The 24,169-nt window shown below is 42.2% G+C and overlaps 1 protein-coding gene across 3 annotated transcripts; it reads right to left on the reverse strand.

The window, feature by feature from the left end:
- Nucleotides 1-471: 471 nt before the first annotated feature.
- Nucleotides 472-22,941, reverse strand: cdr2l (cerebellar degeneration-related protein 2-like). Of its 3 annotated transcripts, none has more exons than XM_015356600.2 (6): nt 22,332-22,941; nt 21,899-22,032; nt 11,057-11,169; nt 7,860-8,008; nt 7,164-7,328; nt 472-6,530 (listed from the first exon to the last, which is right to left on the reverse strand). In XM_015356600.2, the coding sequence occupies exons 2-6, from the start codon at nt 21,975-21,977 to the stop codon at nt 5,666-5,668; spliced, it is 1,371 nt and encodes a 456-aa protein (XP_015212086.2). In that variant the 5' UTR covers nt 21,978-22,032; nt 22,332-22,941; the 3' UTR covers nt 472-5,665. The 3 variants fall into 3 exon arrangements, with proteins under 3 accessions (XP_015212086.2, XP_015212083.2, XP_006635164.2); XM_015356597.2 differs by having other exon boundaries at nt 22,158-22,941; XM_006635101.3 differs by having other exon boundaries at nt 21,899-22,941.
- Nucleotides 22,942-24,169: the final 1,228 nt, after the last annotated feature.

The raw sequence follows: 24,169 nt of genomic DNA on the forward strand, positions 1-24,169 counted from the left end.
TAGAAAAGCGGTAAATGCTACAAGGAAAAGAAGTCTACCCGTATAGTGAGCACCTGAAATTATACACAGCTGAAATTATACACAGCTGTAGTGCATTAAACTCGGATCACTGCAATTTCTGATCGAATGTAAGCATGCAGAAACATGCGGGATTTTCCGTGCCAGTATGGAAATGGTCCTAGACAAAACTAATCTGTGTTTGACCTTAACGGCTTCTTATTGATGAATGAATACACCGTACTTCTCTAATAGAACATAAGAGAAACTCTTTCAGTTTACATAAGAGTGTTTGAAGAATTTGTAAACTGCAATTTATAGTGGGCATTTTCAAATGGGAAAGACCCATTGATAAATGTCATCTTTGCATAAATGGCCATGTCATGTTGTTATATCAAGTTCAGAAACCAGACCCCACTGCTGATTCCTTCTTTTCCTTGTCTGGGATTTACATAAAAAACATTGTAAAAGAGGTTTGCTTGGAAATGCTTTAATATGGCAGAGACAGAAGACAGTGGGTTAAATACAGACATTTAAATTATTACACTATGGGACAGCATTAAACTGGTGAGAGCTAACTTAAATACAACAAGCTTATTTACAGATTTGAAGAAAGTTTTCAACATAATTATATGGCACCATTTAAGAATGTTTTTCAACATGTAGGACACAGCAAGACAATAATAAAATTCAAACTTTCATAAGTCATCACATTAAGATTTTCTAACCAATTCTCCTTGTAGGTGTTAGTAAAGGATGTGGGAAAATGCTTTTGGAATAAGAACACTCATATACACAGGGAAGCATTTTGTTAATTCTGTGAGTCCAACAGTATGGAAATGCTCAAATTAATACAATACATGAGACATTAGGAAGCATTTCTAAGTGCAATTTTGAAGACTCCTAAACATTGCTATATCCTGAAGTATACCGTTTCAAACAAAATTGTTCCTTATTAAGGCAGTGGGGAAACAGCTCCACTACACAATTTGGCAACTTTTCCAATGTCTCCCTTTATGTCTGCGTCTGTAACCTCTAAATGACGCTCCCAATTCCATTCTCAAACAGTGAAGTTACCCTGAGAGAACCCAGACCGACAATGGATAAGGATGAGGCCTTATTTCTGCCGTGTTGTTCTGTGCACACAGCCATTGAGCTGCAGCCTGGGTTAGGTCTTAAGCTTTGGTTAAAGACCCTGCAGATTGTGACTGAGACCTAGCAGGTCAGTAGCAGCGTGCTTTACACTGCAGCTGCTAAAAGTACATAAGCACCCTTTTGTTCTTCTCATCTATAAGCAATTTGAGTTCCACTGCTACTGCTTGGAAAGCTTTCACATTGTGTGGTACACAATGATTTTCATTTTACCCTGGTTTAAAATTGGGCTCATTCCCCACTTTTGTACAAGGGCTCTGAAAATGTTGCCCTGACTAAGGCACCAGTCTAGAGCAACTACCTCAAGGCAGTGACCAGAGTTTGGGTTTTACTGTGGCGAGACTCAGGGTTCCATTTTAAACTCATTGTGACATTAGAATATGTTCATTTAAATGGCAAAAGGCTGTGTATTTTATTTTCAAGGGGAAAAAAAGGAATCAGACAATAACTGAATGACAACAGTAACTCAACAGCAACCTCCTTTACTTTTTCCATCATCTTAAAAATCCCTTCCAATTTTAAATGAGCTGGGCTCCAGCATACGGAGGGTGGAATATTGTTACTATTGGGAAAAGGTCCTTGGACCTCGGTCCTTGTATAGCTTTTCACTAGGAGCAAGAGCAGTGTGTTTGATCCAAAACAGACCAAGGAAAAAGGACTGTGGACAGGGATTTATTAAAGCATCAATCATGTGCATCTGCCTTCCATGACAAGTTGGGAGTATTAATAAAGAACTCAGAAGACATGTTTTGCAGCTGGTCTATATTTAGCTGGAGAACAAACTTGTCTCAGCACTTCGATTGGCATTTACAATACTGCAGCATTGCTTCACCAACTTTCAAATATGATCACAAATCCCCAAGGTATATAAACGCATCCAGAAGACAAAAGGGTCCCGAACATAGGACATTAACCGATATGAGATGTATTGATAAGATTTTGCTCATCAGGTCTACATGTTATCAATGCGACATCACCATGTTTGATCTGGTATAGAATTACTTAATCTGGTTTTGAAATTATATCTAACATCTAATTTCTGACTCAGTTGTTCTGAACTGGCTTGGTAATGGATTTGACACTTGCATATAGGCCTTGCTCTGTTTAGTCCTACAACGCGGCTTTGATATGTACAGTATTCAGTAAATGTATGGCAATGTAACTAGTGCATAGAAAGATGCTAGGCAATAGAGCTTGCTTGCACAGAAGGATTCGCAGTCACACTTTCTTGCCCAATCCCAAGCGCAAGAGGAACACTGTTTTGGCAGGAGTTTTTTAAACCTGTTAGGTGCCAGCATCAGCAAGGCTCAGTATAAACAGCAATGTTGAAACAAATCACAGTTTCCATGGCTTAACAGTGAAAGGCTAGCTCTGTAAGGCAGAGCCTATATATTTTTTTTACAATAGAATAAATATGGTATCAAAAAAGTTCCATCAGGCTTAACTGGGGCCATCTACTGTATTAGCAAATGTAAGCTTCTGTTGATAGAGCATCTCCAGAGGTCTGCAAGTGAATTCGACTGAGTCACTGCAAGTCCTTTATAACACTAAATAAAATCCAACTGTGTTCTCTGTACTGCTGGATCTCTTGCATTATCATTAGCTCCAACCCATGGAGCTGCCTTTCAGCAATATGAACTCAGCAAAACTCCTAGAAATGTGGCCATGTTCACTGTGGGAACTGGATCTTGAGAGTGGGGCTGCAGTTGTGTTATTGCTTTCATGACTCTTTCAAGGATTGTCACTCCCATTCCTGGAGCAAAACATCTCCAAACTGATATTCCCACAGAGCTGAGATTCATCCAAGTGCTTCAAATCATACAGAACTACTTAACAGGTAATGAATTCAGTTTATTAGGCAATTTTGTAACTTATTAATAGTTCCAGTAGCTCCTGAAAGCAGGGAAGTTGACATCCACAGTCGAGTGTTATGGTAAACTGCTTCATGCATCCCCCTCTCTCCGTGAATTCAGCGGGAAAGTCAGAAACAGCTCCAATTCTGAAGTGCTGCAGTGCAGGGAGCTATTCTGTGCAGCAGGAGGCCAGATTCTTACTAGTGCAAGTCCCAGAGAGATGGCAGAATATACCACCAGCAAGAAAAGACAACTTGTCACAAAAGTGAAGAACATGACATTTCCTAATCTCAGTTCATGGCACATTCTAAACCTTCCCAGTTTTGTTCCAGCCCAATTGGAGCTTTCATTGAATCATCTGGTTAATGAGACCTTTATATAACTGTTTTCACCAATAAAAATCGGATACGTTTAACTAACTCTACAATTGGTGGATTTAAATATTTCCTTTTCTTAGTTATATTGGTACAATAACCAAATGTCTAGAATTGATACAGATAAGTTCTTACATAATAAAGATGGCTTATTAAAGATGTGTGATTCCCAACTGTCTGTAGGTCATTAAGAGGTACCCTTTTAAGGCAGCTATAGGGGTGTAACTATTTCCTGAAAATGTATTAATGACAGATAGAATTCTGCATGTTATAAGTAATAGCAGCTATACCTTATAAGTAATTGTTATAAGTAATAGCAGTATATCTGAAACCAGGAACTGAGCCGTGAAAATAGCTTCTGAAATATCTCATTGAGATAGTTTGGTACAATGTTCGAATACCACATGCAATAAAGATCTTAGCTGCCACCAAAGCTAGGAGACTCAGGGCACAGACCAGGCCTGGATCATGCTGGTGTAACAGGCTTTCTCCAAGAAGTAGCAAAAAGAGCAAGAAAGTGTGGAATGTTGAAACTGGTCTGGCAACAAAAATAATGATACACCCATCTTACTGCAGTGCGACTTAAATTGGATAAGCCTCCTTATCTGAACTGTTCACATTCTGAACCCCTCACAGGCCCTCAGGTTCTTAAGAAGAGTGAACAAAAGAAAACGTTTTCCACATCTGTCTCTGATGTTGTGATTGACCGGCTTAAACATGCCAATCTGTACTAACACTAAACTTTCACACTAAAATTAACAAAAGGAAATATCATACTGGACTAGTGTTCTGAAAATTTTGTAGCTGTGCACTGAAATTAAAAAGAGTATAATAAGCAAGATGTGAAATGTTTCAGTATCCTGCTAATAGATATATAGAGTATAGTAAAATACTTAACTGATAAATACTTTAAGAAGCTGCCCTCTTAAATTACTGAAGCTACCCTTCCCTGGCCTACATGAAAGTTATTGGCGATTTATAAGTGGTATTGTAGCTAAAGCAACAGAGTCAGTTGTACTACCCTATTCAAGTAGCAAATACGTATAGCTACAGTTGCCTAAAGCTAGGAAGCTCACTTAAAGCTATGCAAATTTAGCTACATCAAGATACAGATACAACCTTAATTGTGCAGGAGAAGGGTGGGAGTTAAAATTGCAGAGTTGAAAGAAATGATAACAGTAGAATAGGAAGTAAGCCTAGTCCAAGACTGAACAATACAAGTTAAAGAGGTAGCTCTAATTCTCAGCACATTCCTTGACATCACTTTGTTTCTCCCCATTCTGAAAGTAACTTCCACATGCGACTGAAAGGAATTCGGCAGGGTGCTACAATCTGCCCCACCCAGCCTTTTGCTCTAAACTTGGGGTAGCCAACCCTGGTCCTGGTGAGCCTCAATCCAGTTAGCTTTATAAGCTTCTCAATGGAAAGGCTCACATTCATTACTTGCAGGTTTGTTTGGAATTTAACAGTATTAGAATGTTTTTTGCAGTGCACATGCTGAGTGGTTTAGGAAATGTGTAAATGTGTTCTTAGGAAGAACTACAACTGAGCTGCAGTACAAGAGAGATGACAGTCAAATGCCTAGCGAACAGAGCCAGTGAACAGGTCGGAGTGAAAGTGACCTTTAGAATTGTACAGAAATCTCTCAGTAGTGCTGATGGCTGTATACAGTTCTTGAGACTGATACTGTAAGTATTTAAGTCATTCAGACATAATTGAACCAGAAAATAACATGCATATAGACAGAAAAAGCCAAATTACCCTTAATTAACCTTTGTTCCAAAGTTTTAGAAGAAGAGTCTGATGCCCAAATCTTCTAGAAACCCCTGAGAAATTTCCTGAAGATACATTTTGTTTTCCTTAAAAATAAAAAAAATCCAAATGGCTGCTTAGTGAGCAGAGCACACAATGCTGTATGATTAGTACCCACGACATCTGCAGGAGGCGAAAAGAATGCTTTCACAATGCAAGGCCTGCGATTACCCACCACTCAGTCACTGCTGCCCTGAAGACGGGTGCTTGTTACCAGACTCATTTACAACACTCCCCTTCCCCACTCTGTAGGCATCTGCAATCAGCTCGTCGCAAACAAACTTTCAGGTTCCCGACTCAGCATTGGACTGAGGCAGACAAAGCAATTAATGCATATTGCAATTAAATCAATAAATGTCACGGATGGGCTGCTGTCTAACAGAGTGAACTAAACTAAAGCATTCTACGACAGTAGGTCCTGTCAGTCCCCTCACATCTTGGTCAGCAGTCCTCCATGTGGTTCAGCCTGGCCGGTTTTCACTTGCTGGTCTTTCCGGCTTTGGTGGAGTTGATATCCGTTTTGGTTTTCTGGATGCGGGAGAAGATCTCCTTGAAGAGCGCCTTGTACTCGGGGGTGTTCTGACCCAGGCGCTTGTCCACCGCTTCCACTTGCTTGCTGATGCTCTCCACAGTCTCGGGGTGTGGGGGCCCCGCGCTGTCCGGGGGACGGCAGTCCTTCATGGACGGGTCCCGGGAGACGGGGCGGGAGGTCTGCACACCGGCGTGGCGGAGGCTCTCCTCGTGGCGCCGGCACTTGCCCAGCAGCTCCTCGTACTTCTCCAGCAGGGCGTGGTACTGCTCGTCCACCTCCCGCAGGATGGACATGCCTCTCTTGCGCACGCTGTTGGCGTGGAGGGCATAGCTGCCCTGCTGGCGCCCACAGGAGTCCTTGGCCACAATGGCGTTGAGGGCCGTGTCACTGCAGCTCTTCCGTACGGGGCTGGAGGAGGGCAGGGCCCGGCTCCGACTCGCCTCCTCCGCCAGGGGCTCTTCCAGAGTGTCGCTCTCGGGGGCGCTGTTGAGCAGGGTCTGGGCCAGGCCGTCCTCTCCGCTCAGCACGTAGGTCTTGGTCTGCCTCATCTGCTGCAGCTCGCGCAGCTCCGTCTCCAGCTCGCGGATGCGCAGCTGGCACCCCTCCGCGCTGCGCAGCCGGCGCTCCAGCTGCGTGTACTCCTGCAGGACGGCGGTGCACTCCCGCTCGGCGCCCTCCTTCCGCTGCCGCTCCTGCTGCACCTGCGAGCGCAGAGACGCCACCGTCTCCCGCAGCCGCTCGTTCTCCTGCTCCAGCGGCTTGGCCTCCAGTTCCGATGCCGAGCTGCGGATCACAAAGCCATCCTCGTACCTGGGGGCGGGAGGGACAGAGTCAGAGGTCGGCTGGGCGGGAGGATTTTGCACAGAAGGGAAGACAAAACCTCAGATTGGCTGATGGGCCTGCTGAGCAGGGGGTCAAATGGGGGTGAAGGATGGATCAGGTATAGAAGGGTGAATTTAAGAATGATCTGGGCTGAGACAGGGCAATGATCTGCAAATCTTCTCTTAAAAGGCCACTGTGCAGCTGACGCAGAATGTCTTCCTGTTTCACACCAGTCATACTCAATTTAACAAACTAAGAGCGTCGGTGGCATGAAAAACAGAGGTACTTGTGGGCCTCAGGAATATGATTGGAAGAAGGCTGGAAAACAGAATTGAAAATTCTGTTGTCTGGATGCCGTTTTAGAGCACGCAAATGAAATTAATTAAGGAGCAGCAAGTTGCATCGTTTGTGCAGGGTGTCAGATGCCGGCAGTAAAAATGGAGCAAAGAGACCAGAATGTGCTGTGGGGGGTGTAGCCTTGCTTGAGGAGGAAGATGTATCTGGTGTCACATATGAAGAGTGACAGAAAACGTGATAGAGGGGATGTTAATGGCTAAGCATTGTGGTGCGTAAGCTGGGTAGACCCACAGCAGAAGGTGGTTTTAGAGAGGGCAGGACTACCTGGGAGCAGAGCAGAGCTCCTTGAGGCAGGGGAAGGAGTGAATGGTTTTGCGTCTTTCCCTCTTCTCTCTGCGGACTCTCAGCTGCTCCAGTGAGCGCATCTCCTCCACCTGAATCTGCAAAGCATCGACCTGGGCCTGCAGGGTGTCGATGGTCCCTGTTAGGCTGCAGGAGAAGAAAGACACAGAGGAAATAAATCAGACAGATGCTCACTTTCTTCTGTAAAACACCACCAGGAAAACTAGAGGTTACGTTTTTTTTTTAATTCTGTGAACGTATGCAGACAGATGTGTAAAATACAATTATTGTATGCAATTATTTATACAATTCATTTCTGAATAGGGCTACAGAATGAATTGTATGTAGAACAATGGAACAGTATTTTCTTAAATCTATAAAGTCAGGATTGCTCCCTGATGCTGTTTATTCCAATATCCCCAGAAATTCAAAGGTGCAAAGACAGCCACAGGAGATGTCGAGGAATCTCTGACCAAGTTCAAAATGTCGTGCTGCTTGACTGAATGGGTGAGGATTCCTGATCATAGCCAAAAGTGCTAATGACACAGCTCAAATTCCAGCAAGTGACCTGTAGACCACAAGATCCAACCTGCACTGACTGAAGACCACAAATCAGTTGAGCCTCTCAGGAGCCTCCAAGCCATTTCCCTGCAGACTGGAAAGACGAGAGCTCTTTACCGTTCTATCTTCTGCTGTGAAGCCTTGCTCTCCAGGACAAGCCTCTGGTTGGTGAGCTCCAGGTCTCTGGCCGTCACATCCAGCTGCTCATAGACCTTGGCGTGCTGTTCGTTCATCTCCCGCAGCATCTCCAGTTGCTTGGAGAGGTACTGTGGGCACAACACAGAGTCAACCATAATTTCCAGCCTTCATAAAGCCAATAGGCACTCAATAGGCTTCTGATTGCTTGTTGCCTCTTCTCTGCACCCAATGAAAAGTTTCCATCAGGTGGATTGAAGTTTCTGATTTGAGGCCTTAATTTGGAAAACAGCACATAAAAGAGGATGTAAAATCAGAAAAGAGTACTATGTGACTATTGTTTTTTATTGTTTGGGAGAACCATGAGCTATATTTCTAATCTCCAAATACACCTAGAAGTTCTAGTTTACTAACCCAGTACCTCATTTTGGGTGTTATGCAGTCTGTCTTTTCTTACTTGTTTTCTTCTATTTAAATAACCTTCTGTTACATACATGAACTTATGTTAGGCCATGAAAGCTCATCGCAGCTCATGAAAAGCTGACACTGTCATTAAAGTTGCCAAGAGCATTTACTGCCACCCACAGAGACACTTTCCATTTGCTCCGTGTCAGGTCTGTGCATTCATTTCCAAACGCACTGTGCCATTTAATTGCTCAAATGAAACACAGAGGGGATCAGGTCACACAGGACATAGGTGAGCAGAACATTAACGCAATCTTTGTTAATAATACAGGAACACCCTGGAGCACAACAATGACCCATTTAATTCTGTTCTCGGATCAAGCTCTGCTCTAATTCATGGGCCTGCTCTGGGGATCAGCCTTCCATCTGCAATGCTGTGACAATCTGGCAACTGGTAAAGCTTGGTTAAGCTATGCAGTACTATTATAGGATTCACAAAAAGATCTGCTAATTCAACATTAATGTCCCTGCTGATCAAGAGACATAAGTCTGTATCTGGAATTCACTGTAAATTCTAAAATTAGGCAGCCTTTTCAAAGTATTACATAATTAGAAGTGTACCACAAATTTCAGGGAAATTTGTCACAGACACATATGGGCCCAAGGGGAGCACAGTACTATGGACTCTGAATTGTGCTGGCAATTTAATGCAGTAAACCCTCAGTTTAACAGACTAATGGGGGAAGAGTTGTTCAGCACTGTCGAACGTCTTTTAAATCACTAGTGATATCTACAGTATTCAGCCCCAAAACACACTATTATAGGAGAAAGTAGATATGCTAAATATGCTTCCTGGATCATTATTTAACAAATGCCATCAACACAGTCAATGAAAACTGTTCCTGTGCCTTATCATAAGTATTCAAGCTTTCTATTTCATGCATCGGAAATATACTGCATGAAATTCGCTAAAGCATACGAAACACAAACAATGGACCTCCCCAGTAGTATTATTTTTTACCTTGTTTTATTATTTGTGCATTTTAGAGCTTTTTTATATAGTTAGCATTTTAGTGTCTTTTTTTAAATGGTCTTTTGAAGTACTTGCATTAGATATGAAACGCAAAGAGCACTCATAGTAAGCAATTCGCTATTGCAGGGAAACTCCAATATTTCTGATTTTACCCACAAAAGTCCTCCTTAGCAGATTTTTCTCTCTTAAATCTGAAGTCCATTAAACCAAGGGCTTATATACCTCAGTAACATGGTCTCATCTGCCTGTGTGCCAAATGACAATGCCGCACTGTATAAGTTTCACAATCCAGCTATGTGAACAGGTTAACTAACCTATTGGGCATGGGTCTACCCCGATAACCCTTTCATCCTGAATGTACATTTCACTCTGCCTGAATATTTAGAAAAAAAAGAGGTCTTTGGTGGTAGAGTGCTAATCTCAAGTAATTGTAGGTCAGGGTACAGTGAAAGAGGCAAAGCAACGACCAGAAAAAGAGCTTTACAATAATGACCATATCTGCATTGGGCCAACAAACCATAGACAAGGGACATAAAATCCTCTCCACTGCTTGCAGTCCCCCATTCTCTAATGTACAGGATAGTTAGAAACTTACTGTGAAAATGCTGCAACAGAATTAAACAACAGAGCTGTTTCAAGCAATCATAAATTATAATTGGCCCACGAACACTTGATTTTGTTTTTCTGATGGCCAAAGTAAAATAATATACCGTGCTCAAATGGGAACCAGTAGTCCCACAACTCTATCGGCTGCACAGCACAAGAAGACCAGTTCTCCTTACCCAGAGTTTAGTGCCTTACGTGATCTTACTGGTCCTGAAGATGCTCTATTAAGGGTGCCCAGGATCTCAAGGTTTGTGGAATGCAGCAGATTTGACTAAATCTCCCTGAGCATGGGTCAAGCTAATCCACTAAACACTACGACACAGCAGCCCTTTCCTGCCATGATGAGGTGGCGCGTTAGCAATTCTGTCCCCGAGCGAGAGGGACCGCAGAAAAATGGCTCACAAAGCTGCAGCTGCAGATGGAGAGCACATTCTCCAGTCTCTCCCCATACAGCCCGTTTGTCACTCTCCGAGATGGCAGGGCAGCACACAATGACAGCACTGCAGCTACAGCAAAGGTGCCCTTGGAATTATCTCTACCCTGGCCTTAATCTGACGGCTAAGGTGCACCACGTGAAGAACACCTCTTTCATACCCTTTCAAGGCCATAATTCAATAATCACTTCACAACCAATTACTGCATTTTGGTTTCTGCTGCCTTCAAGCTCTGATCAATTCCAGAATACATCCTAATATGCTTAAGTGCTGCATGCAGTATGTTCTATCCTGTGATCTTTCCCTAAAGACACAAAGCAGCACCTCAGAAATAAAGAATAGATATTGTGCAAAATAGGTAATGTGCAATGTAACTTTGTGTGTTTTCCCCGCAATGTTGTAGTTGGCGTTTCACAATAATTATGGAATGGATTGGTTCTATTCTTAAACTAATTCAGTACTGAAGCTGGCTCCTGCGGTAGGATTATTAAATTAGGCACTGAGATGACATCACACCACAGTCTGAAAAGACAGGAGAGCAAGTCTAGTCCACTGTGAAAACACTGTTACAAACACCCACCACCTCTGGTAAAGGTCAAGCCCCAACAGAGCTGGTTGCACTGTGTCAGAAAGCAGTTTTAATTTGAAAGTGGTAGCTGTTTCCTGTTCCCGAGAGACGCGGCGCACCTGTGACTCCATACCTCGATCTCCTGCACCTGTTCTTCGTTGGTGAGGTACATCTGCTGCAGGGAGTCCTCCAGTTCCTTGTTGCGTTCCAGCAGAGTCTTCCCCAGCTCTGCGGCCAGGTGCAGATCTGAGACGGGGACAGCATGTGTTACACAACCCCACCATGAGATCCGAACGCAAAACTAACACACCTTGGGGCTTCTCTTGGTAGCAGAAGATTTTTTAAGAACAGGAGTGCATGTCTTCACACACAACTTTCAGTATTTCCCACAGGAAAATGAGGTCATTATACTGTACTTCTGTCTGTAATTTATGATAGAATGACATCAACACACAACTAAAAACAGTGCAATACTAAACAGAGAAGTTCAATTAAAGAGCAAGATGTTATACATTAATTTAAGCGAACCAGAAAGTTACAAAGTGAAGAATATTAAGTTCTCCAAAGGCAAACACAAAGTCATGCCAATAGATTTCTTCAGAATTAACAGTAAGACATGACTCATTACGATATCCTTCTTCCAAGGATTTGACTTCAATACTGGGAAAGTACAATATTACAGATCCACTGAACTGAAGATTTTGCCTTTGAGTAAAATTGAAATCAGTATCCAGAAAACTCTCTAAAACGATGATTAAGCACAGGGACCTTTGTTAACATAAGCTGTGGCACATCCATCACATCACTCTGAGACAGCACTCTTAGTCACACTGTCACCTTCTGTTTTGAATCTTTCCTTGTATGTGATTAATAAAGACAGATGCTGCCGTCTTCAATTTACAGGTCTTGATAATTTTCTCTAAGGAACAACAAGGGCAATTGGAATTAAAACTGTCTCACAAACCAAGGGAGCCATAGCTGTTTCAAATGTTAGGGTTCCTGCTACTAAGTATGTAAATGCTTGAATCAGGCAGCTTTAAAGGTTATTTTAAAGATTGTCAGTTAAAGAAGCAGATTAACTGAAAACCAACTTGAAAGAGCTTTGTTTTCAGGACAGAATGTCACACAAATGGAATTCATATACTGCACACAGTACAACCTAAAATCCATATCCTGCATAGCTGCAATCCAGATCTTTTCATATCGATTATTTAATTTGATAAAATCGATGAAGTTTTTTCACTGTACCTTAAATATTTCATTACCATTAGATAACCATTATCTTTATCATTAGCTTGTATCTCTTTGCTGTAAATACAGGCAAAATCGCTTTTAATACATGTTTTTGTCTCAACTTTGCTGCTGTGTACCCTTTGACAGTAATACAACATATCATAGCTTTCCAGTGGATACATCCTAAAACGGAAATGGCTGCAAGCTCCTATTTAATAATCTAACAGTGGTCAACAAAAGACTGTTAAAATATGGGTGCAATCACTGCTTGAGTGCCCCCTAGTTATCCTTTAAATAAATACTTTACTAATGAAAAAGGGCTGCTGCACAATACCCTAAATTAAAACCGACAGCTCAGGCACTCAAGGGAGAGGCAAGTGTTATTTAGAAAACAGGCTTTTCCTCCTGGGACACCAGATCTATACTTCGGCCATGTGCTCAGGAGCTCTGATGGGCTACACACACAAGAACCCTACACCTTCCACAGCACTGACCCCCTGATTTGAGAGCAGGACAGATGGGTTGCAGAGTAAAAGGTAAATCAGGTTTTACAAACACAAGGCAAAAAAGCACTCCCTGCAAATAAATCAATATATGTCAGAATTTTACACACAATTAGTGGATACAGCACAAACAGGTATTTAATATTGGCAGAGACTAATCTGTTTATTTTTCTTTAATTAATCTACTTCCTAACGAGTATGGATTAGGCCCCGCTAGGTGCTTTGAAGTGTGCTTTGCAAGCTCTCTCTCTGGATGACAAGGTAATTAATCCCAGCCTCACAGAGCACTGCCCTGCAGAGATCACAGTCCCACAGCTGATAACACTCTTTCCCTGCCTGAGCCCATGAATAGCCAAGGAGAATAGGCATCTCACCTTTGGTTTACAGGCCTACAGTACCAGCAGTGAAAGTGAATTACTTAAACCAGTGAGCAGAAATGATATATCACCTCTTGTCTTTTAAATAAATTGAATGCTTTCAAATCCCAAGTACTTCAGATTTTCTTCCAACTTCTTCTTTGCAAGGAATATAAAAAGGGAAGGATATGATACCATGTATATTTTATTATCACAACCACCTAAAATAGTCTCCGTTTTCTAAGGCATCGAGAGAATTTGTCTGGCATAGTGTTGTCAATCATCAGTTTATAAAAACATGCACCATTTTGTAAGCAACTAGTGCAAGTTAACTGCGTGAAGTGTGTATGCTCTCCATGTGGGTTTCCTCAAGGAGTCCAAAGACGTGCTGGTAGGTTAATTGGCTTCTGGGAAAACTGTCGCATGTGTGAGAGCATTTGTGTCTGCGTGTCTGCCCTTCGATGGACTGGCATCCAACCCAGGGTGTAGCTCAACTTGCATCCACTGACTTCCAAAACAGGCTCTGACTCCCCTGTAACACTGAATTGGAAGGAACATTTGAAAATGGAGGGATGGATAGCTCATTTAAGGCCTATCAGGTTGCAGAGTTACTTGCAATTGAAACGGTCTAAAAGATCGGGAGCACTGATCTTACAGGGGCGTCTCCTAAAAACAGCTAGACTGCAGCTTTTCAGAACCTAAGCTGCCATCCCTGGTCTGAGCTAGAGAAAGGCACCGAAGGACAACTCACTTCTCTTCAGTCCTTCATTTGAAACAAAACAGGCAGGTAGAACAAGCCGATTATGGTTAATTAATGAGACGCACAACCTGAAAGAGGTTAGTGCCGTTCTTGCATTGAATTTGAAGTCCGTGCCTTGCTAATTCACAGCGGAGCTGAACTGGAAGAGCCTTGGCGCAAGTCAGTGATGCGCGAGACAAAGCCAGTGCCAGCGAGAGCAGCCCTCGTGTCCGCCGTTTACCTGTGAAGCATGACTAACAGGCCTGCCACGTTTCACATCTCTGCATCACTGCCGAGCACGCAACTGGTCTAAGCGAGTTCTCTCATTACATAAGGCTTCTGCATAATACAAAAGCCTAAACTGGGACTGCTTTGTGATGCTCGGGCCCTGGGAAAAAAGAATAAGATAAGCACAGCTAGCTAGTTTGATAAGAAAAAGGCATTGTTCAAAGACCGGGGATGCACACCAAGGACTGCACTAGGCCATGGCCTTCACAAGTAAACGAGTATTCAATTATCTTTCAATTATACTCTTATTCTCAAATACAAAACTGCTGACTGTTCTTTAGCCCCAGTACCCATTTCATTTCTCATCTGTCCTTTAAGGATTAGAACACACATGTACAAAGCTCTTTTGATACAGATTCTCCTGTTGTGGACTCACAGTCATAGTCATTTTCTTATATAAATGAGAGCCGGGAAACAGGCGATCAATCACCTAGGAACCAATTGAATGGTTTCAATTTAAAATAATATATAAGGTAATCTTGTGCATGCTGTTTTCACACTACAATTGCTTTTTGACAAAGATTAACTACAAGAGGCAGGCTGGCAGACTATAGGGCTATAGAGACTAGGAGTGCTTACTGCTGTGACCATCACTAATACCAAGATGGCTCTCCAACACCTCCGGTCTGAACAGGGGGCATGGGAGGAGTCAGGCAGAGAAACGCACAGCCTCCACAGGTGCCTCCCAGCCAGTCAGAGGGATGCCTGTGACACCCCCATCCTGAACAGAGGAGCCTCAAATCCTGAAACAAGTGCCTGGCTCTGTGCATTTCATGGATGTGTTTGGCTTTGACACAGATAAAGACCAACATCAGTAAGGGTTTAGTCTATACACAGATCACTATCTAAGCGGATTAGAAACGCGAGCACTGAGTTTCAGATCAGAAAAAAAAGTACCTGCCTGTCTGTTGGAATGAAAGTGAACAGTCTGAACGTGAAACTCTTGCCCTGTGACGTAACACGCCGCAACTGACCTCACAGCAGGTCAGAGGTCACTGCACCCATTGCATTTTCCTTTTCTAACCACGCATGGTTCATCTCGTACGCTGTTGAGCATGTCACGGACAGCACTTAGTCTGAAACAAGCATCTGGCTGTTTAATCCCATCACGTCACAGCTTAATTTCAGAGAAGTCAAATATTGAGAGAGTGCAGAAGCAAAACGGGATGATTTGGTTTCCATCTTCATGCAAACTTGCTAAACCAAAGTAGATCAGCTGTTGCAAACTGTTGTGAAGGCTGCTGGGCTGCCAGCAGTGAGCTCCGCACAGGATTGGCGCAGCACAACCTTAACCCCCCTGACGTGAAGGGACTGTTCTCTACTAGAATGAGAGAGGTACTCAGTCTTCATTACCCCAGAAGCCCCTTCTCTCACGTACAGTCCTGCTGTGTTCTGGGCTTGCGTACTCCTGCAGTGTTGACTGCTTTCAGGAGGTGACTCCGTGAGCAGCCAGGTGGCGCACAGCAAAAGACTGTAGCAACTACATTGGCCAGACCCTGTCATCCAAATCCATGTATCGCACATACCCAGTTAAAATCAAATTTATCAGTGGTGTAACAGGGGCTTCTGTTGGATTAGCATGAAAAAAAGTATCTGTGTGTAGGCTGCAACGGAACAAGTAAAGGTTTATTCCGTGCTGAGAAGAGACAAAAAGAAAAGACATTTCAGCTGTGGAGCCTTCTTCGGGTGTCATTGACATTGTTCCTATTTTCAGATGATCACTTTCACTTCACTGACATCTATAGACCGAATGGACATTAAATCGTTGGTAAAGGAGGAGCTTCTATTCCTGTACAAGTGAATCAATACAGACAATGCAGCAGAGTAGTTCGATCACCCTCATTTCTAATCAGTGCAATACTGTGACAAGAATAGACCATGCAGAACATATATAGAAATGTATATCCCAATACAGAATTGAATAATAAAGTCATTTTCAATTTATTTTTGGAATACATTGCATGAAACCTTACACATGGAAAGTCAATGCTTAGAAGGCTTCAATTTTAAGAATCTTAAAATTAAATTACAGCAACTCTTGTCAAGAATACGTTGTTTTCTACATTGATAATGACATTATTCTACTCATGTGTGGGAGTATACAGTACATTGTTTGATATCCTGAAAGCTTGCCGTTCAGCTCAACCTCTTTGGTTTCTTGTAGCATATCTACCAAATTGCTTCAATGTGGTTAGTTTATTATTAGTTAAATAATTTAGTTTATGTCATAGTTAAATTATGAAATTACAAAAAAAAGAAATTGCAAAACAAAATTATTTAAATATGCAAGAGATCTTGTAAAGCACGTACATCACATGCCAGGGCAGCTCATTCCAAACATAAGATAAGCTGAAACACATTCTAGATAAGGTGTAAATTAAACACAGATGCTATGCATATCTTCTTCAGAAGCCACAAGCCAGTGTCGTTTGAAGTGTTCTCGCAGGACAAAGGGTGTCTGCCGAGGGGGAAAACTCACTGTACAAAGCCGAATGCCAGTTATATGTTGATACGTCACACAAAATAAAAACAGACATACACAAATACACGAACAGGTAGACACACATCAACACTCCCTTCAGTAGGGAAGTGGATGTATAGGAGCACACACAAATTATCAGCTTTACAATACTGAAAATGCCCAAGATAATTGTGGGAGATTATATTTTTTTCCGATTTAAACCACCTTAGCTCTAAAATCAGATACAAGCTCTGGGCAGCATTGTACCAAGATGAACCGGCTTTCACTACACCAGCTTTTCTTCTTCTCTTTAAATGTTAAGTGTTTTTTGTGTGAAATGTATCTTCCTTCAGTATTAGACCTTACAGTTTCACTGACATCCCTATCCCACTTGAAAGCCTGTTAATCAACCATCTACAAAGATTACCGACAATAAATTAACACTACCTGATAATCAATTCACAGCAGAATCATTTAGGCTTGTGCAAGGCTGAGGGTGAAGCCCCACACTGCATGAACTTTCACAGGGTTTTGTCTTTTGGAAACAATACAGGGAGCAACAGAATATTGTAAAACGGCAAGGTTAAAGTACTAAAAGAACGAGATTCTCAAGAAAGATAAATGCATAAGATTTTTAAAAGACATTTCTGTTGGAAACCAACTGTGTGATTAATCTTACTTAGAATCTGAGGATAACTCCTCTACACAGGCAGATCAACCTGGCAGTCTGACCCATTTAAATTGGCTTTTGTCAGCTATAACAGAGTTGGCCATTCAGATTGAGTTATAGTTCAACAAGTTGCTCAAATTCTAATTTTCGTAAGGTATAACTGACCCATGAAACTTGAGTTAAAGGTCAAATTATTATAGAAATACAAATCAGCTAAATATAAGCTAGCAAAGATGAATGGTTAAAAAGCACTATTTTTATTTGTCTTACTTTTGATATAATTGTAGCTGTTATTAATGGCTATTAATTCTGTAAGAGCGAAGTGTCAGAAGAATACTGTTTCACATCAGATGCCTAACATTTTGACCCTCGGAAGGCAGACTGGTAAATGTTTTGTTTATCACTAACTGGGGTGAAGTTCCTTGCGCAAGGGTACAACAGCAGTGTCTCACCTGTCTCACAGATTGAAGTATAGCATTTGTATGCAACTATTCACATGAAAAAATAAAATTTAAAAGGGGCAGCTGTGATACTCAGTTGCTGGGTTTGGCACATGGCTAGTATAACACATTTCCTCCTGGCATGGTTCAGTCAGTTTGGGTGAGAGGAACTGCGCGTCCAAGATAAACCAAAGTCAAACACACCATCCAGCCAGCCACCCGCCAGACCGATCTCCTTGGATACCTGAATGAAGCTGATGAAAAGAAGAATATGAGACCAGTCAGAGAATACACCTCATTTCACAACGGGAGCTGCCCAGAGAGTTAGAATTAAGATTCCCATAGTGTAGCAGCTTGAGTTTAAATGTTACAATATTTACAAGCTGCAGGCTTTTAAACATATTTACCAATGAAGCGGAAAATCTCAGGCAAGCCTAGAAATATACCAGTGAAAAGATAACTAGTATTAAATTTCCCTTCCTTGTTCTGGATCGTCTTTCAGAGCCACAGCTTGTAAAACCCAACATGACGAACACACTTCTGCCACTCTGCACCACGGGTACGATGAGTGTAGGAGTTTTGATGTCCGTTTCCTATGCTGAACTGCACGCCTGTAACCCTTACAAGCTAGATGCTGCTTGTCTCCTTGGTTGTGCCTCAGGCCAGCCTCTGGCAAAGACCACCTCAGAAATCGACACGTGGGCATTTCTACACCCAAGTCTAAACACATGACTAGACTAATACGCAGAAGAAAAGACTGGATGTAATCTGCACAGTTTGGACAAGTGCAGGCTAGCAGAATCCTACAAAAGGCCATAAAAATTTGCCTTATCATCATAAAACAAAAGAAAGACCATCAATATCTTCAGACCACCAACAAGATAGAGACTACAGAGTAGCATATGTTCATGTGTATGACAGCCAACAAGTGTGGTTCTTCGCCTTTTGGAAATGAAATTTTAAAAAAATAATAATGGCGGCTTTCAAGAAGCCCTCATATACAGGATCATGTCTGTTAATCATTGCTTTATCCTAGAAAAAAACAATGCACTAAGTACTTAATCACCACACAAAATAAGATCCATCACAACTACAACGTTTTAAAAAAAAAATTGTCAAAACAGCAGAAGGTGTGTCACAGAACAATATATTCTAAAGAGGTTAGGTTGTTTTTATCTCCCACTTTCTCTGGGAAAAGATGAATTTCTTGTCTTTTCTCCCTCTTGTTCATAGCGTCTACTGCTGGAGCTCTGAAGCACAAAGACATACTCAAGAAATCCAGGCAGAAACCAGTACCACCCAGAATACATCAGAATGCATCAACCAGTCAGCAGTCTAGAGCAGAATCTTGAACTCTAGTCTACGATAGCTAAAAATATCAATCAAAGCCCAAGCAACAGTGACCATCAATATGCAAACTGTAAGGAATCTCATTCTCAGTGAATGACAAAATGTAAGAAAATGAAAATGGAGGAGTCTCACATCACATAAACAGACTCCCTAAATATTTAGGCAATGGGTAGTTGAGGAGTATAAGAAAGACTCTCATCACCTTACCCAGCCAGTCCAATCCCCAGATCTCAATCCTGTTGAAAACCGGTAGAACTGATCAAATGTACAATTCAATCCCACACATCATTACCTCAACTACAACATCAATTGAAAGCAGTTCCACAAGAAAAATGGGGCTGGGCAGCAAATAATTCCCAAGCCTCTGAAGTATATGCCACATATTAATCAAACAGTTCTGAATGCCTGCAGAAGCCCAGCCCAGTATTTGGAAGGGAGCTCGTAGAATATTGAGAGGTATTACCAATCCAGGAAATGCTTATCTGTTGTGTTTAAAATACCTCTCAGTATATTTTGGCTAGTGAGTGTACATTACAATATTGGGGAAATCTAGAACCCTAACTTGTGTAAAGTCTACATTAAGTATGAATGAACAAGTAACCCAGCAAGGCAGAAGTGAGGAAAGGGATGTGGATTGCAGCAAACAGCAATGTACTAAAGCAGAGATGCTTGAAGGCCTACCTGTAGAACAGCACATCTTAATAACCAATACAGCTCTTCAATATCAGCTTAGTATTCCTAATCATCTGCTTTGTTTATGAGTGCCAAACTGTTAAAAAAGCAACAGCCCATTAGGTTTCATTAAATATTTTTGTAGAGGAAGATACAGGCGCAGTTCACAACCAGATTTGACTAACATAATAGTGGAACCTAACGGTGGAAGTGGAAATCGACTCTAAACATGAATCAACATGGATGCTCATTAAATTACTAAATGACTGTATGGCTTTGTTCTCCATTTGATCAACTTCTGAGTGCAGCTCTGCTGAGACAAAGAGGGAGGGACTAGGACAATGAGAAGGTCAGATCCATCAACTGAACATTTAAGAGCTTCAGCTTTTACAAAAATACTACATGCACTTGGACAATACTATCCAAACAGTTTTATAATACAAATAGCGCTGTTTATCCCAAGAGATCCTACAGTGCTTTAACATGCAGGAGGGCACCCAGTTCATCCACCACTCAGAAGCAGTCCCATCAGGGTGACGTGTGGCAGTCATCACCTCCAGCAGCTTCACTGCATAGCAGATCAGGTGACGTGAGAAATTACTTTGCAAATTCAATTAAGGGTGAAATTTAAGGAGGGAAGATTGTTTGAGCTCCAAGTGGAATTCAGCCGGAATAGGTATTACGCACCCCTACTCATTATTTGTGAGGATTAGACAGCACTGTCATTTAACTGGAACACTGAGATTAATATCCTTGCTCTTAAGAATCCATCCATGGGACTGTTAGTGACCAAAGTAGTCGAGACCTTTCGTCTAGTGTGGTCCCCAGCCACCACTGGAGCAATGGTTTTGGAAATTCTAGCCCAGAGGGAAGACTACCACATACTGGTCCACCAAACATAATTAGAGGTTTCATTAGTGGTGTTTCTACCCAAATACTGACCAGCCCCAGTCTTGCTTAGCTTCTGAGATCTGACAAGATCGTGACAGAAGGTCATAAAGCTGCCCTCCATGGGAATACACTCCTAACTGGGGCATCTTAAGACATTTTTTCAGGTATAGATCAATGAGATGACCAGCCACCAGTGTTTAAATCAGGCTTTCTCATTGTTGTATGTTTAAATTGGATTGAGTTTATTTGACCATTGATCCACCCATCCATTTTCGAACCACTTCATCCTATTCAGGGTCACAGGGGAGCAGGAACCTATCCCAGCAAGCAAGGAGCACAAGACAGGAAACACCCTGGACTGGCAGCAGTCCATTACAGGGCACACATACAGACACAAACAATATGTTCCTGGTGGAATGAGATTTATATTCAGAGAGAGAAATGGTGTTTTTAGGTCGCCATCAATGACCCAAGAATGTCTATGGGTTTTTGTATGGCCCTGTAAATAGTAACAGTAGGGTGACTTCACAGAACCGAGCTGCCAACAGGAAAAAATGAAGTCAGGCTGACAAAGGAATCAAAATCCCTCCAGAGCATGCAAAAAATACCTTTCCCCAAAAAGACATGTAAAGATTTTATGAAGATTTACATATAGTAGAGTGTGCAGAGTAAACTGTAGTAAAAACGTGGTTTGGTCCTTAACCTTGAAAATCAATACTAATAAAGGTGGTTGTGACACTTCTCACTGCTGAAATGCCGCACGGCGGCAGTGAACTGAACACCCCCAAAATGAGAATAAACGGCCTTAACTTGTAGTTGTGCATTAAGGTAATGCTTGTTTTAGCAAACATACTGTCAAAACTTCGAAACGTGGTACATTTCGCCTCTCACCTTCCACCCAAGATGTATTCTCATGCAAAAAGTAAGCCAAGCTGCGCCTGTCTTAGCGAACCCACCAAGGGGCATTTCCGTCAACGACAAATCCCACCGTACCTTAACCGCTCTGGCAAACGGATTTTCAGCTGTTCAACACTTTTGCTTTGAACATTTTTTTAAAACCCCCACTTATGCTCTATTCCTTCCCCAGCTGAAAACTACTCTACTACTGTGCATTTCCAACGAGAAGATAACTATATAATCGCATATATTTGTTAAAAAGCAAGGAAACCCTGAAATGCGTTTTTGACAGCTGTTGATATAGTAACTCGGGCCTTTTCCACACCATTGTGCCAGCACTTCGCTGTTTGGAAGTCGCTGCTGTGGTTTTCCAGTTCGTGAAGTAATTCCCGGCTTGGAGAAAAAAGGAAGAACATCCTATAACCCTGTAAAAATTACGTTTTGCTAATGCCCCTTTCTTTCTTATTTCCCTTACCTTGCTCCAAATCATGCTGATCATACCACGGCTCCTCTTCCTCGGTTTCAAACTCCTCCATTCTGCCCGAGCTCAGCATCAGGACCTCCCACGCCACACCAACACGCCTGCCAGTCCAGATTAAGCCTCTGCCCCTAGTTTGAGGAAGCGAAGCGTGTTTCAGTGAGCGAAACCGCAAAGGTTATGTCCCTTTCCGGAAGCCAGATCCCTCAGCGGAAAGGTAACAAATTACAAATATCCTGGATTGCTGAAAACCTACAGCGGTGTACCGAGAAGCCCAAATCACGTATTATGGAGAACAAAGGGAGCAGTACAGCGACGAGACAATTCCAGACAAAATCGACACTCCTCCGTCGAAAACAGCGCTGAAACAAGAAGAAAACACAGTGTGTCTTTAAATTAACACCTTCGCGCAAAGAACAGTTCTACGCACTAATAACGCAAAGGCCGTAAACGCGCTGATATCAACTTCGTGAGCTGCGTTGTCCAAGAAGTGCCCTCCGTCTGTACACAGCACGTATGCAACAACAGGGCGCTGGGATCGCCGGACACAGGGCAGCTGTGGAAAGCGGGGTCGCTGTTTGCCGAGCCGGAGATGCTAATGCACAGATGAAGTTAAATATGCGCCTAACTGCCACTGCAAGGCCGTGCCTAGCTCCGATCTCTCTTCTCTGCACATTCCTTTCTTTTGTTGTGCTTCAGTCAAGCTCTCTTCCAACATACGGACGTGGCAGCTGCAGTATCCCCTCCCTCGCCTCACACACAGCCTCTCCGGGAACCATTCAGAATCAGGATTGCGGATGGAAGCTGATGTACAGCGATTCGCTGGAAGCGGAGACGAAATATTAAAATCTCGCGGTCATCATTTCTGCGCGCTGGTCTCGAGTGAGAGGAGACGTCCTACATCCCTGTGCAAACTAGTAACCGTAGTTTACAGCTAGACAAATACATAATAGGAACAGACGATAAACAAGGGATCAGGGATCTTTTCCGACAAAATAAATTAACCAGAATTCCCAAACCTGCCAGAATCATAACTGCGGTGTATGGAGGCCCGTTTCCGCCAGGGAGTGAAAAAAAAACGCGCTATGCCATCTCGCAATTGCGACTTTATATGTCAGAATTTCGACTTTATACCTAACGATTGCGACTTCAAAACTTAGAATTACGACTTAAAAACTCAATATGACTTTCAAACCTGTACTTTTAGTAGAACATAAGAAACATAAGAGGTTAGTAGTCCATTTGGCCCTTTAAACTCATTTGGCTGCCAGCGGGTTATTGATCAAAGGTTCTCACCCAGCTGAGCTGCTTCTTGAAGTTGGCCAGGGCATTGGCTTCAACAGTGTTGCTGGATAGCTCAATCCAGACCCCCATAATCCATAATGCTTTGTGTGAAGAACGTCAAAGGCTACCCCCAGCTACACACCAAGGACAGAATAAAATAAAATTAAAAGTACATAAAGGCAATAAGAGATGTAAAAGACATAATTTTGCTCACCAAAATACTGGGACTTCTGTGAGTAGGGAGCACAGAAGGAACAGAAACATTACAAGCTCAACTCGATGCTGTTCCTCTAGCAAGGTGATATTCACTCGAGTGTGTGATGAAGGAAATAATAGTGTGCAAAAAAATGTGCCCTGCTGGCTCCACGGGGTTACAGTAGGATTGAGATCTGGGGAGTTTTCTGGACAGGGAAGGTGATGAAACGGTCTCATGCTTCCACAACCAACTGCTCATTGCATACTATTAAAAGAGTCCATTCATTTTACTCAAGCTGCTTAAGATTCTGGCCAGCGAGTTTTAAAATCTTTATTATTTGCTTTCTTTCGTTCTTTGCACAAACCTCCACAGCTAATCAGTCTGATAGACATTTTCTATCTGGATGAAAGGAAACTCAAAGGAGACGTAGCCCTCCGCAAATCCAATCGACAACCTAGAGCTAATGACAGAGCACTCAAATATATTTAAATATTTTAGTAATTGCAAAACCTAGTTTTAAATAATCAGCCAAAATGCAAGGAAAAAGGTCTTAGGTATTATGTCTATTGACACAAGGACACTGAATGCACATGACTTCCCATCTTTACCTATACATCAAATTATTCATTCTGACCAAAAGTAAATAGTACATAAAGAATTATTTTGAAATCAAAATTTAAAATGAGTTCATTTTTCTATTTTACTTCAGTATGTAAACCAATGAAATTCTGTACTGTTTGTTAAACAGGTTTTCTGAAGTAGTGGTGGTAGCTGAGTATATCCAGTTT

Source organism: Lepisosteus oculatus, chromosome 9 (assembly GCF_040954835.1).
Source record: "Lepisosteus oculatus isolate fLepOcu1 chromosome 9, fLepOcu1.hap2, whole genome shotgun sequence".
In the NCBI taxonomy this organism is placed as follows: domain Eukaryota; kingdom Metazoa; phylum Chordata; class Actinopteri; order Semionotiformes; family Lepisosteidae; genus Lepisosteus; species Lepisosteus oculatus.

Bases quoted from the DNA above. Each gene is read 5' to 3' on its own strand.
- cdr2l (XM_015356600.2), bottom strand. From the start codon at position 21,977: ATGCTGAGCTCGGGCAGAATGGAGGAGTTTGAAACCGAGGAAGAGGAG. The intron at 11,170-21,898 runs GTAAGGGAAATA...TCCCCGTCTCAG, and splicing joins TCAGCATGATTTGGAGCAAG to ATCTGCACCTGGCCGCAGAG. The intron at 7,329-7,859 runs GTAAAGAGCTCT...CTTCTCCTGCAG, and splicing joins TCACAGCAGAAGATAGAACG to CCTAACAGGGACCATCGACA.